At 38.9% G+C, this 15,838-nt stretch overlaps 1 protein-coding gene across 1 annotated transcript; it reads right to left on the minus strand.

Moving 5' to 3' along the window:
* Positions 1 to 1,215: 1,215 nt before the first annotated feature.
* On the minus strand, positions 1,216 to 15,325 carry LOC145779548 (large ribosomal subunit protein eL22-like). Its single transcript, XM_082591159.1, has 4 exons — positions 15,280 to 15,325; positions 7,021 to 7,137; positions 5,140 to 5,261; positions 1,216 to 1,386 (listed from the first exon to the last, which is right to left on the minus strand). The coding sequence occupies exons 1-4, from the start codon at positions 15,286 to 15,288 to the stop codon at positions 1,242 to 1,244; spliced, it is 393 nt and encodes a 130-aa protein (XP_082447285.1). The 5' UTR covers positions 15,289 to 15,325; the 3' UTR covers positions 1,216 to 1,241.
* Between the last annotated feature and the right edge of the window lie 513 nt (positions 15,326 to 15,838).

Here is a 15,838-nt window from a genome sequence, read left to right on the forward strand (position 1 = left end):
TCAAGCGAATCTCTCCAGAGCGTAAAAAAAGCTCGCGATGACCGGACGTTTTCAGGCCGACGAAGGCGCTGTTGCCGAGAGAAGCTTTGTGTTAAATAAACGAAGAATGCGCTATGGTTAGGGCAGAGGAGTATAGTAATTTCGATTCCCACCCTCTGCTAATACTATTTTTTCTTCTGCAACTGAACCTAGTGCAAGGATCTTAATGATAGCCACTTTAACAAGTCGAAATTGTGACTAAAACACAAATATTGATTGAACATGTGACGCATGATTGCGTACCTCTTCGACCAGTGGGTAATGTTAAAGTGCCTACCCTGCAACTAGGTGTTGCTGTGCACCTTCATCCTTGCCTGACATGTTGGTGGCCCCATCAAAACTTTTGCATATTAGGTCTTAGGGAACGTTCAAATATTACGTAACGCCTTCGAGGGGGGGGTTTATGCAAAGCGTTACGTTAGCGTCACATCGGGGGGAGGGGGTTCAAGCAAAACGTTACGTAACGCTTTCGAGTACGGAATGGTAGTTTTTTGTGCTGAATTCGTAGTGAAAAAGCGTTACATGGGGGAGGGGGGGATTGAAAAAAGCGTTACGTTGGCGTTACATGGGGGAGGGGGGGTCAAAAATTCGAAAAAAAAAACTTACGTAATATTTGAACGTTCCCTTACAAAGCTTGTGTCTCAGCTGTGATAAAAGGCATCACCTCAAAATGGTAAAATTAGACAACAACCATTCAATACAACAGAGCGATAACAATGAAGATTCTTCATTACTTCTTATGTCAATGTTGCAAAAGTAATTCATACGTAAGAAGTTGAAATTAATTTATGACGCAGTCACTAGGCCCCCCTAACCCCTTGCATACACCCCTCAAGTTATCTCATCGGATCTCGACGAATTACAAAATTGACCTTAAATAGGAGTGGGGTGGACATGTCCACCCCGTAGCGCCGCTACTGGTCGAAGGTATAGAAAGCAGTAAATACAGTCTTGCATGAGTCGAGCTATTAATTATTATCGAGCTTCTGCGGTATTTTTAAACAGTCAAAAAACATTAGACTACAATGAGTGGTCCCCTAATCAGCTAATGCACGCTTCTGTTGCGACTTGACGATAAAAAAAGACTTGCCTTCGCTGAGCATGAGTATTTTAGCGATTGTTTAGAATTAAGATTCTGCCTTCATTTCTTTCCTTTGTACAAAAAACACAAAAAGATTTTCATACAATTTTTAATGACAAATTTAATCTTCTTCTTCGTCTTCATCCTCATCGTTATTAATTTGGAAGTAACGTAACTCATAAACTTCCTTCGAAGATGCCACCACACGAAGCCAATCTCTCAGGTTGTTCTTCTTGAGATACTTCTTTGTGAGGTACTTGAGGTATCTGCAACATTTGTCTACATGCAGAATGAACTTAATAATATCACAACACTGATTTTCATGATGCTAAACATGACTCTTATCGCCTACCAAAACGCAATATGACTATTGTAAATATAATAGGGCAAAGTGGGGCGTGTTGTCACAATTTTTACAAATCAGCATATATCTCGTTCTGTACCAATGGTATCGAGATGCTTGATAGTGCAATTGAAAGAGGTATCATTCGACTTCTTTTAGCTACAGCTAAAGTTTTTCTGGATTATTTCGTTTTTATATAAATGCATGTTTAATGCAATGGGCTGTGACAACACGCCCCACCCCGGGGCGTGTTGTTACAACATTTCTGCACATGCTTTATACAAGTTTATAGGGTGGTCCTTAGTTGTACACTAAAAATTTTTTTTTGGAAATTTGTTGGTCTGACCCTGCCAAATTGTTCCTTTTGATTAAAAAACACCATGTGTAAAATTTCATTGATATTTATTAATGTTTAGAGGTGGCTCAATGGATCTGAAATTCCTCCCAGATGAGGTATAGAATGCATAAGTAGTAAGCACTTGCACAGATGCTCTAATGCTCTTTGCCCAACACTCACATGCCTGGGTCCACCCATGTGTTCCTTAACAGTGGGTATTAGCTGCTCAATGCTCATCAGAAGGGGTGTCATGATGATCAATATCACTTGTTGCCCAGTAAGGTCTGCTTCAAGGTGTTAGGGAACTTTTTTGCGGTGGTCAGCAACTACTCTCAATGCAAACTGCAGTTGCTCCTCGTCCTTTGTGAGAGGGCCAGAGAAATCCTCAACTAAGGCAACGCCACGTTCAGCGTGGTCGTTGGTGACAGCCAATGTGCTGATAAAGCTTTTTGCAGCAATGAAGCTAGGCTGGTCCTTCCACGGAGCTGCCGGATATTCAAGGAAACCAACCGAAAGATGCAAGTTCTTAGAAGGAAGTGTTCCTTATCGTAAAGTCGATTACCGTCTTCTCTTGAATGAGGTTTAAGTCGATGGTTGCATGCTTCAATGGCTCTTCTTCCCCTTCTTTCTCTTTCTTAGTCACAACCATCTTGTCCTTGGTGCCATTATCTATAACGCCATCTTCTTTGCTGTAGCGTTAGATATGTCAGCATTAATCGTTTGATACTTCTGCAATTCACAACAACGCTCGCTGTTGCCCATGCTTCAATGTAGATGAGTGAAAAGAATATGCAGAGTTCCCGCGATCCTGGCTCCCTGTCAATTTGAACTGTGAACGAAACATCCAGACTTTGAAAGTGTAGATCACTTTTTCCATCCATTGGTGCATGGCTCTGGGAGCTCCAAAGTGGATGCCTTGAGGAGTGACAGCTCAAAGAAAAATAATGGCCAGCTCCAGTAGTTCTAGGTAGTGATCTCTTAGCAGAGTGACTTTCATAGGGCCGTCTTCAAGACCTTCACCAGCAATCAAGACGAGTCTTCAAATGTAGTCTGGTCAATAAACTGCCATCTTGTTTTGAAGCGCTTAAACAAGAGAACATCAGAAGCTAATGAAGTCCCCATGACTTCAGGAAAGGCTCAAGCAGCAATCAGCTCCAAGACATGATGGATTGGTGGTGACACCCAATATGCAGAAATTCATGGCCAAGCATCTGCTCTAAAAGATTGTAGGCTCTTTTGTGCCGACCAGTATTACAGCTGGTTGTGTCGAAGCACATCCCTGGATCTGTGATTGGCCATTACTTGTGACTAGCACAGGCAGTCTGTCCGCGGTTTCAGTTCCAATGAGATCTGGATTAAGCTTGCCATCCCAATGCACAATGATTGGGAACTGTAGGTCAAACAGATATTTAATTTTCTGAGATCTCTTTACAATGCTGCTGTCGTTGCCGCCTGATGCTAGATCAGTTCAGGGCTATTGGTTAGATTTCTTGTCCAAGACTTGGGACAGTTTCGCCAATTACCATCACAGCTGCTCTGTCTGACACCTTATTTCGGTCCAAAGTTGCCACAAGGTTTTGTGTAGCCACTTGTTTACATCCACGTTATCAGGGCATTTGTGTCATGCAGCTGGTACCGGGACCTGCGACTGGATCTTCTTCCTCTTCGGTAATACTGCCACTTGTGCTGCTTTGTAGTACCGCCAGAGAAAGTTGAAAGTGCGTATCCACTGCAGCTTTCTTCCTCTGGTTTTCAAGTCACTGCTCTATATTCCTTTTTCTGTATTCTTTCTTTTTTAAGGTATTATCCATTGATGTTATTACTCCACGGCATCCAGGTTCGCGTCGGGCAATCAGAAACTTTCATTCTTCCTCAATTGAAATCATCTGCAGCGCATCGGCATTGGAAATATCAAATAAATCTACGAATGTACTTTTGAAAGCTGCTTCCTTATCTTGTTGATGTTAGTCTTCCGGTGTTCTTCTTGATCGCTTTCTACTTCTTAAAAACTCCAGTTACCGTACTTTTTTAATACAATCATACAACATTAATACAACATTTTGGCAGGGTCAGGTTAGTGAAAATGAAAAAAAAAAATTTATAAGGACCACCTTAATGCTTTATGACTAAAATATGACAGTAACCAACAAAAAATGGTTTTAATACAGGCTGAACGAATAAAAAAATATGCGAAATGAAAAAAATTTAGCCTACAACATATTGGTAAAAAAGCGTTGTATTTTAACAAATACGCATATTACCTCGTTGTATAAGCATAAATAATGTTTTATGTTTCTTAATATTAAAAATGCACACCACGGGGCGTGTAGTCACAGCTGTGACAATACGCCCCGTGGTATGACATCACGTGGTTTCTACAACCATGTGTACATCTCTACTTGCATGTCTTATCTGTTTGGTATGATGAAAAGAGCAGGCTTAAAGCTAACGAATGGTATCTTTCCTGATCAGTTATGATCATACCTTAGTTTGCCAGACCATTTTTAGTATAGTTATAAAACCTGATTTTTCCCAAAATTCAATGGCACTCCTCATAATTTCTGCTGTGGTGACAAAATTATTAACCTTCAATGCTTGTACGAAAGAGAACTGAAAACTATGCCTTCCATTGAAAACTCGTGGTTACACGCTTGGGTTATCACATGGAAATCGTGCTGTGACAACACGCCCCACTTCTTTTTAGTGATCAATGCATGGATATGTAACGCTACAACTACCAGAAAATCGTTACATCCAGAACGATCACACCTCCGGTCAACTGACCGGTAGAAAGCAGATACCGGTAAGGATAACGTCATCTGTAGATGTTTCAAAAACGAATTATTTGGTGGGGACTGAAAACTAAGCCTATGCCAGAGCTACAAGAACAATTTTAACCACTGTTCCCTCTCACTGGTGCGGTAGTTTTAGGTATATTTACGATTATTTCGGAGGTTTTTGAATGTAAAACGATTATCTTTAGAGTACGTAGTTCATACCTAGGTCGAGGATCAGCCGTAATATCGGAAAATATGCTTATTTGCGGGAAATATCGAAAAAAAAGCCCTAACGGCCAATTGACCGATATGGTACTTTTGGGGTTGAATAGTCTATTACTGCCAAACGTAGAAGGTGTGTTCCTCAATCTTAGAAGGCATGTTGGAACAGAATTTACTTTTAAAGACGGAGATCATCCATGATTCATAGTTTCATACACCACAATACGGCAGCTACTTAACTCTGCACAATGCAATTATTCAGGTATGAATTTCACAATAAGTAGTATCTCAAAACAAATAAGTGGCATTTATGGCTAAGCATTAAGCAAAATATTCTCACCTCTTTGAAAAAGGAATGTCGCAGGTGAACACAACTTTATTCTTAACTGTTTCAATCACAACCTTTTGGCCAAGGTTGTTGAGTTTCCCATTGACCTTCACCTTCTCTTTCAAAAATTGTTCCTACAAAGATAAAACAACAGCATTGTGCTGTTAAGGAGCTAGGGAAGATAACCCTAGCTCAATAAATCAGAAGTGGCTAAGCAATAAGCATGTATCTATTTCTAATTAACAGTTTTACTAATTCCTTACAAACATAACAAAAATGAGGTGTGTGAGAACCCCAGCAGCATACTTGCAAGTAAATGTAGATGACAGTAATCATGCATAGCAAAAGCTTTGATAGTAAAACTACCAATGATATTTGGAGTATTGATAAAAAATTGAAAAAAGGATATTGTGGGACATAAATGGCTGAGGACTGGCTAATAAGGCTAACATAAGGACTGGCTAACATAAATGGCTAATAAGCAATGATTTGAGAAATGAAATGTGTTGTAAATTTTAATGAAATTTGACATACTTGCAAATGTCATAGAAATATAAATGCAAAAAAAAACCTTATTAGCAGAGGCACGGTCATTTGAAAAATCACAATTTTTGTGTATTTAGCTTTGGCGATTTCGCCCAATATCTTATCACTAATTTCTCAGCCATGATCATACAAAGTGGCTGAAAACTGCTGGACAGACAGTTTAAGGCCCAAGGAATCCAAAAATTCAGAACAAAAAGTTGTCAGAGAACTGCTTGATATGATAATAAAGGTGTCAATTTGCTTCATGCATTTTTTAGAAGCCTAACTTTAGGGGTATAAAAAAATGGAGACAAAACTTTAAAATGAAATTTACATGTTCTATAATACTAATACCAATACTTTTTTATGTCAAATAAAAAACATCAAATAATCTTGATATCTCCTAATGATGAAAGCTAAACTTTACAAATTCTTTACACTTATTGTCTATTGTTGTTGATGCCATCACAATTTACATATTGTTTGCAATGACAATAGCAATGTAGCTGATGAATGAATTGACACACTAAAGTGTAGTGTTGTAGGCTAAGGACCATTGCAGTGGTAAGTTGTAGAGTTAATGATTTTTGAACTATGATTTCAATGTTACAAATTAAATTGTGACTATTTTTTATAACAGACAAAGAATTTATATATTCAATAAATTTTTATTGGTACATTGACAAGTTTTTAACTTACATATTTACATTTCTTGGGTCTTGAAAAGTCTGTCTAGCAATAGCCATAGTTTGCCATAGTACGGAATGGCCCATAAGGTTGAGAGAACATGGGATAAAACAGTAAAAAACAATAATAGGGTAACAGTGACTGCTGCTGATGTTAATTAACAAATTGTAGTCTAAGTGTTAAAAATACCAAGCTGAGCCATGTTGTTTAACACCAGGATCTTACGTATGGCAATCCCAACTATGTGATTTTGTTTCAATCTTGGAAGACTATACACAGCTTCAGCTTAGTTTTACCATGCTTTCTGAGATGATATGTCAATGTGCAATGAGTTTGATGCAAAAACCAAGTTACTACGCGGAATATTTTAAAAATGACACAAAGTACGGTACCAACCTTAAGCCGATAGTTATTATATAGGCTGTGGCTATATTTACACTATATAGTGTAACAATAGCCTCAATAGTGTTGCCAGATAAGGAATTCTGCCCTAATTTGAGAAAATTTTAAAGCTGTTGAAAACAAAAACTTGTATTTTGGAAAATTTGTTTAGTCTTGGGAAGATTAAAACCCTAATCTTATTCCTAACTCTAACCCTTCCTAACTTCAATAATAACTCTGGCAACACTTGATTGTGGAAAAATAGCTACTTCCATTGATATATTACATTACTCTACTTACAAAGTTAGATACATCCATGATGCCATCTTCAACTGGATGGGTGCAATCTAAAGTGAACTTTTTAGCAGCAGCTTTTTTCTTCCTGCCTTTACCTTTAGGCAATCTTCGAATACCTTTCTGCAAAAGAACATGACAGATATTACACAGGTTAGGAGAGATTGTCTTGTGTCAGTTTTAAACAGAACTGCTCAGTTGTATCAAGCTAGATTCTAAGAATTGTGACTTTGATATATGGTGTGTAGTCTATGTTCTCTCTGAAAAACTAAACTTAGGATCACTTTTAAATGAAAGTTAGAGTGCTTGAAATGTTTTAAGAAAACTACTTAAAATCTCACAATCATTCTGCTATATAATGAACACTGTAGTCTTAGTGCAGTCACTTCTATAACATTCACAATAATTGCTAGTTGGTTGGCTTAGAATCTTCGAACTGACAAAACCTTTGATAGGTTGATTATGCATACGCGACTGCACATTTGGCAAAATAAGCACATGACGTATAATACAACATGCCTGAGCAGTGAGCACATCTTTTTCAATCAAGGTCAAATGTCTTACTTGAATAAATTTGTGAATGCCTATGAGATATGGCCTCGGAGGTTATATTTACAGTCTGTAGTAATATGAATTATATATTTTTATTTGTAATCAAGTGGCAACACTGCTTGCCATTATGATATATTTGCTGGTAGGCTACAGCAGTGCAACTGATATCAGTACAGCAGAACTACTCAATTCTGATGTTATGTAATAAACCATTTAGTTGTTATCAGTTAGTGTTTTATGTTGTGTCTCAGTTTAAATTACTGACCATCGAAGTCAGGAATTACTACATGGTGGCAGCGGTAAAAGCAAGTTAAGAAGTCAAGAAGACCAAATAACCTGCATTCAAGCAGCCTGTTGGAGTCAAGGCATCGAACTGGGCTATCATTAAACATGGCTTCAAAAATGCCAATGATGGACTGGCAGCACCAGCCACTGATAGACTCTTACAATGCTTTCAAAGCGAGAATCGAACTGTTTTTTGAAGATAATGACATAACCGACCCTAATAGAAAGGCTACGAAGATCCGCATAGCCCTAGGAGATGAAGGTATGAGGCGAATACTTTCATCAGGACTGACAGCAGCACAACAGAGAGATCCAACCCACATTTGGAATCTAATTGAATCACAAATCGACGTATCAAGCAAAGTGAATTTCAGAATTCACAGACTCGAATTCTCTCAGCTTCATCAACAAAGAGATGAATCAATTACCTCATATCTATCTCACCTAAGAGAAAAAGCCAAAAGATGTGAGTTTAACGATGACGAACTAGATGAAAGATTAATCGAAATGGTCATAGTCTCAACCAAGTATGAAGAATTCAGAAAGGAACTTATGACCAAACCCAAGGGACATTCAATAGTAGAAGTTCAGCAAAGAGGTTTGCAATATGAAGCAGTAGAAGCCTCCAATGCCTCCCTGCAAAAGATGAAAAGCTCACAAATGAACAACATTGATGCAATTAGAGCAAATAGAGAATGTCAGCGTTGTGGACGGAAGCACCAAAAGAATGCCTGTCCAGCCTACGGAGCGACCTGTCATGCATGTGGGGGACGAAATCACTGGAAAAACATGTGTAAAAAGAAGTCCCAGCAGTCACGTCCAGCCCCGAAGCAAACATACCAGGGAAGAAGACCTTACAACAAGGATAAATACCCAAAGGTAAGAAATAAGCAAAATGAGTTGTTCTTAGAAGAAGAAGAAACTCCCATATTTCACCCACTTTGCATTAACGATTTAAAATCACATGTAGCTGTTTCAAAAGAAGCATTTACTACCCTATGTATTCAACATTCACAACCTAATGTTTTTGGTAAAATGCGAGTAAAAGTTGATACCGGTGCTGGAGGTAACACATTGCCAATGCGGACATTCAGGCAAATGTTTGGAAATTGTAGAGTTGACAGTATTGCAAACCCTGAACCCAGTGCTCAGCTCACAGGATATTCCGGTAACAACATACCTTGTTTAGGCTCCATACTTTTGAACCTTCAAAAGCAAGGAAGCGACACTAACATATGTCAAAAGTTCTATGTAGTTGATGTTTCAGGCCCTATAATTGTTGGTCTCCCTACAAGTCAGTTGTTAAATCTAGTCAAACTCAATATTGATGAAACGGACATGAAGATTCCTCCACAAAGCCACAAAGTAACATCATTGGAGCAACTCGCCAAAGAATTTCCAGAATGCTTTGATGGGATTGGCTGTTTCAAGGATGAGGAAAACCTTTACTTAAAGCCTGGAGCCACCCCATTTATAGATGCTCCAAGAAAATGCGCTTTGCACCTAAAAGATAAAATAAAGACAGAATTAGACTACATGGAAAGTCAAGATGTAATCAAAAAAATAAATCATCACACAGATTGGTGCTCTTCAATGACATACGCAATAAAAAAAGATGGCAAGTTAAGAATGTGCATAGACCCAAAAAAGCTGAATGAATCACTCAAACGTTGCCCACACAAGATTCCAACTATAGAAGAAATCACACCTGCGTTTACAAACTCAAAGTTCTTTTCTAAGCTTGATGCCAAATCCGGATACTGGAGTGTCAAGCTAACAGAAGCGTCACAAGAACTAACTACATTCCGAACACCGTTTGGAAGATACTGTTTCAAAAGACTACCATTCGGACTTTGTGTAAGTCAAGACATTTTTCAAAGAAGAATGGACGAAATAATTGACCAATGTGAAGGATGTGTCGGAATATCAGATGACATTGTCATACATGGTCCCACTGAAGAGGAACACGACCGGCGACTGAGAAGATTCCTTCAGGTAGCAAGGAAGGAAGGCCTAAAGTTGAACCCGGGGAAATGCATAATAAAAGCCAGAGAAGTTGCATTCTTCGGAAGACTATACACAGACAAAGGTGTATTCCCTGACCCCGCAAAAGTCGAGGCAATAAAGAAGATGCCAAGACCACAAGACAAACAGGATGTACAACGGTTCTTAGGACTGACAACATACCTTACAAACCATCTTCCAAACCTCTCTAAACAAGCAGAAGTTTTGAGAGATCTTCTGAAACCACATGTTCCATTTGAATGGCACACAGAACATGACACGACCTTTAGTTTTATTAAAAACTTAGTGGCAGACAACATAGGCTTGCAGTACTACAATCCCAAGGAGGAGGTCCGCGTTGAAGTCGATGCATCTCTTAAAGGACTTGGCGCAACACTTGTCCAGAAAGACGGTCCAGTCTGTTTTGCAAGTAAGACTCTCACTACAACTCAATCAAATTATTCAAATATTGAAAGAGAATGTTTAGCAATAGTCTTTGGCATCCAACGCTTCAGTCACTACCTATATGGCAGACAGTTTACTGTGGTGACGGACCATAAGCCTCTTGAGGTGATCTTGAAAAAACCTATTCACTCTGCACCCCCTAGGCTACAACGAATGATGTTGAAGATTCAAGGTTACGACTACAACATTATGTACCGTCCTGGGAAAGATATGACATTAGCAGATACACTTTCCAGATTGCCTGACCCAGACGAACGCGAAGACATTGACTTCGATCAACACGTTGAAAGTATTGAAATTGACTTAATGCACTTTTCTCAAAAGAAGAAAATCCAGATCCAAGAAGAAACTTCAAAAGACCACATCCTAAAAGGACTGTCCGAATTGATATACCAAGGATGGCCAGAGAACATCAAATCTGTACCCCCAGAATTAAGGCAATTTTGGAGCTACAGAGAAGCACTGGGCCTCGAAAATGGTGTAATTTTTAAAGGCAAGCAGGTAATAATCCCAGAAACACTCCGAACTTGTATTCTAAATCAATTGCATCAGAGTCATCAAGGTATCGAAAAAACCAGATTGTTGGCAAAGGAAAGCGTCTACTGGCCAAAGATCTACAAAGACATAGAAATGGTGTGCAAGAACTGTACACACTGCCAGGAACTACTGCCACATCAAAGCAAGGAACCCATGATGATGCATGAAAAACCAATGCACCCATGGTCGAAATTAGGCACCGACCTATTTGAAATTAATAGCAAACATTTTCTTATAATTTGTGATTATTATAGTCGATACCCTGTTATAAAACAACTGTCATCTCTGACAGCCGATGCTATCATCACTGTAACTAAGGAAGTATTTAGTATGTTTGGTGTTCCACGTGAAATCATTTCTGACAACGGTCCACAATTTCTGAGTAAATATAATGAATTTTGTACAAAATGGGGAATCACTCACACAACTAGTTCGCCAAAAATATCCCCAGTCTAATGGTTTCATCGAACGACAAATTAAATACATTAAACCGATCATGAAAAAATGTTTTAAAAGTGGAAACGATATTGATTGTGCTCTTTTAAATATTCGTGCTACCCCACTTGATAATGTTCTACCTAGTCCCGCAGAGCTCATCTTCGGTCGTCCGATCCCTACAGCGTTGCCCAGCCATAGCACTGACGAAAAAGGGGAAATGTACCGCGACCAAATGACAAAATCGTCAGAAAAGCAAAAGGAGTATGCGGATAAGCGAACGAAACCATTGCCAATGCTTTATGAAGGTCAACCGATACGAGTCATCAATCGATCAAACGAATGGCAACCAGCACAAGTCGTCGCACAAGAGGGTGAGCGATCGTACCGAGTTGCTACAGAAAACGGCAACGAGATTGTGCGTAACCGCGTGCACCTTCGCGAGCATTCCAGCAATGACGTCCTTTCCTCCGAGCCAACACAGCTCCCGGCTAATGCAAGTCCACAACCGACCATCTCGCCACAGCCTAGAAAGACTCGCTCCGGGAGAATTGTAAAGACTCCAGTTAGATACCAATCATAAAAGCGTATTGCACGCTTCATCTTTTGTTAATCGCCTACGTTACCATGCATTTGCGTAAATTTGCGTTAAGTGTAAATCAGTTATTGGCCCATGGCCGTTGTGTGTTTTTCTTTGAAGCGATGGGGATGTAGTAATATGAATTATATATTTTTATTTGTAATCAAGTGGCAACACTGCTTGCCATTATGATATATTTGCTGGTAGGCTACAGCAGTGCAACTGATATCAGTACAGCAGAACTACTCAATTCTGATGTTATGTAATAAACCATTTAGTTGTTATCAGTTAGTGTTTTATGTTGTGTCTCAGTTTAAATTACTGACCATCGAAGTCAGGAATTACTACACAGTCTATGGAAAATATCTGTTTTATTTCTGTTACCCCATATGTTTATTAGGCATGCCTGACTGTACGTTGCAAAAAGGTCGGCTACAGAGGAGACGTACGGTATACAACATACCGGTACCTGAGCACATGTTTAGTTCAAACGTTTGACTTCAGTGAACAGAAAAACATGGCCACAGAGCATGGCTTACGTAATAAAGGCCTTGCCATCGCAAGGCCTTACGTAATAAAGGCCCATAAGCAACGTTGAATTATCCATAAGCCTGCAGTGCATATAGCAAACAAGCCTTCAAAAGTGTGTTTAGCAAGTTATAGACATGAGTTTTTGTTCGTCTCCAGCTCGCACGATGGCAAGGCCTGTATTAAGTTACGTGGCCTTGGCATCTGCATATAGCCGTCTAGTAGCCTAGTAGTCGGCTGCATAGCCGTGTGGTGAGAGCACTGGCTTGGCGTTTGAAAGGTTGCTAGTTCGACACAGCTCAAGAGACTATTTATTTGACAGGACACTTGAAAGCATGTCTGAAGGTGGACACGAAGATTGGCTTCTTTGCCTTCCCGTCCACGTATGTGTAATCTGCAGGTCGCTGCAGTAGATAGAGTGTTTTGGCCGGTAAAACCCGGGAGATGAAACACTTTAACATAGGATAATTTTATTAATGAACCAGGTGACTGCAGCATTGTAACCCTGCACTAGCACTCAGCCAGAGAGTTAATTCTTGCTTTGAACTTAATAAAAGAATAATGAAGAAAAAAGAATAACGGCATCAGTGGGAATTAAACCCATGTCAACAAAATGAAGACCTCTTGTCTAAACCACTACGACACGCAAGCACTCGTGAAACCTTCGCTAAATGCAGTTTATATTGGAAATGTTCTTTTTGTTTGTTTTTATTTCTGACCATCAGAACGAAAAAACAACTGATGACCAACATTGCAGAGGTCTAGAAAAAGGTAGAAGCGACAAAACACGGACTGGCGGACGTTATAACGTAAGCTACATGATACGAAAGCAGGACAATCAGTTTAAAATATGGCACGGTCGCAACACCTCACAATATTACGTGACAAACTCCATCTGCTGCAGCAACCTGCAGATTACAAATACGCGGGCGGGATGGTATAAGTAATTCCACGTTGCTTATGGGTAATTCGACGCGACTTATGGAGCTTATGGGTAATTCGACACGAATTATGGGTAGGGGAAAGTGGGGCTTTAACGATCACAGGGCTATAACGTTCATTTATTTTATATTTCCGCCCCATTAAAATTATGTGACACCTAAAAACATCTTACACATTTTTTCCTATTGAATTAAACATTATTATAAAGCATGTTGAGCTACCAATTACTCACCACCAACCACTCTGTGCTTCCTTGATTCTACATATACAATATTTTTAAGAAAAAACGGCTCGCAAAACTTTTCATGTGCTATTTTTATTTACAATTTTTTATACAATTTTGTTTGAATATTATAATTGTTTGTATATGTATGGTAGAGTAACTGTACCAAATACATATCAAAGCAAAATTATTGACTGAGATTATCTCTGTTATGAATTATACCGGTAGTGTATTAAAGTTTATTGTTTCAATATTGTACTACAGGGGCTTTAGCGATCACTTTGAATTATGGTTCGTTTTTACCAAAAAGGGAAATGTAAGGGTAGAAAAAGTGGACCTAATGTAAATATGAGAAGAAATTACAGTAAAGGAACATTACATGGAAAAAGACTTGAAATGGCAATGGAAGCATGCCATAGTGGTAGCATAAGAAATGCAGCAAAAATGTATGATGTTCCATACTCAGTGTTACAAAGCAGAGTAAAGAATAAGTTGAAACAGGAAAATCCAGGACACCCTACAGCATTAACAGCAGAAGAAGAAGCTGAGATTGAAGAATGCATTTTAGTGTTGTCAGATTAGGGGTATGGACTCACACAACTTGAGACATGTCAAGTAGTTGGCTTCTATGTTGCAGAATTATCCAACAAAACAGACAGAATTACGCCTTTCAAGGGAGGAGTGCCAGGGCAGCAATGGTTTCAAGGTTTTATGAGGAGACATCCAGCTATAAGCAAAAGGAAAGGAGAGCAGTTATCAAAGGCATGAGTGCGCAACCTGTCGATTGCTGTTGATGCACCCAGTAAATTGTTATTGAACATTTTAACGTAACAAACAAACACTAGTCCTCTGGTCTGACTATGTTCAACTGTTCAATGGTGTGGATATTATTTAGGTGGGCACATTGTGTTGATAAAGTCACATGTTCTACACAATACTGTTGCAACTTTAGTTCGATTATCGCACATTTTTTTCAAAAACATAATAGTGATCGTTAAAGCCCCAGTTCATAGGGGCTATACCAATCACCAAAAAGATTTTTAAAAACCATTGTAACAAGCCTGTTTAACTACTGGGGCTATAATGATCATTGAAAACATTTTAAAAAAGGTTGTCCTGATCTCACACAAAAATTTTTTTTAGCCTGACACCTATACATTTCTTGATATTGAAGAAAACACGAGAGCATGATCGTTAAAGCCCCACTTTCCTCTAATTTGACGCGACTTATGGGTAACTTGACATCACTTATGGTGCTTATGGGTAATTCGACGCGACTTATGGATAATTCAACGCAACTTATAGGTAATTCGACGTGACTTATGGGTAATTCGACGCGACTTATGGGTAATTTGACGCGACTTATGGTGCTTATGGGTACTTCATGGGACTGTTTACAAATGCATTCGGTATGCCATACCGAAGTGCCCTACCTGTTAATCCTATAAAAAAATTTGCTTAATTTTAACATTTGTGTCTTGGTCACTGACACAACACATAAACGATCACGTAAAAGAATATGGCACAGTATTTAATGAGTAGTAACACCATGCTGTAGTTAGAAAATTAAAAAAGCGGCAAAAGTAGCATAACAACAAATTTTTTATACGTTGTAGGACTATGTTTTTAAAACTATTGAATTACAATCACAAATATTTCATCAACTTAGGTACGGTATGCAAAACTTTCAATTTTTCAAACACAAAACTCTCACCGACTTCATGATGCTTCGTCAGAAAAAGGACCATGTTTCCTCAATTAAACAAAACCTTGCCAATTTTAGTCTCTAACAAGCCGTGCCCAAATCATTTCATTTCTGCAAGGGTAATACAATTTTGGTAACGAGGTGACTTTCTTCAACCATAGCTAGATAAAACCAAGCAACCACACGGCATTTAATTAACATAATACATTAACGTAAACATAAACTTTAAACTACGAACGTTTTCGGCCGAACGCATAAAAGCCCTTTTCAAGTAACAAAAAATAACTGATTTAACATCTACATTGAAAATGAATAATTGATCTACACAATGAATTGAAAAACGAAATGCATAAGAATGAACGGCAAAGCAGGGTAGAAAGGAACATCACATGGCGGTTAATTCTGCGAGGCACAAACGCATCATATGATGAATTAAGAAAGACGTTAAGGCAGGCCCGGATTTATGGGGGGGCAGAGGGGGCAGTTGCCCCGGGCCCCCCGACTTTTGAAGGGCCCCCTATGTGGTTAAAATGTGATTTTTTGTTATTTTTTTTCCTTTTGGTCTTTA

Source organism: Aplidium turbinatum, chromosome 11 (assembly GCF_918807975.1).
Source record: "Aplidium turbinatum chromosome 11, kaAplTurb1.1, whole genome shotgun sequence".
In the NCBI taxonomy this organism is placed as follows: Eukaryota; Metazoa; Chordata; class Ascidiacea; order Aplousobranchia; family Polyclinidae; genus Aplidium; species Aplidium turbinatum.

Bases quoted from the DNA above. Each gene is read 5' to 3' on its own strand.
- LOC145779548 (XM_082591159.1), bottom strand. The intron at 5,262-7,020 runs GTAAGTAGAGTA...TTATCTTTGTAG, and splicing joins TCATGGATGTATCTAACTTT to GAACAATTTTTGAAAGAGAA. The intron at 1,387-5,139 runs GTGAGAATATTT...CAAATGTTGCAG, and splicing joins GACATTCCTTTTTCAAAGAG to ATACCTCAAGTACCTCACAA.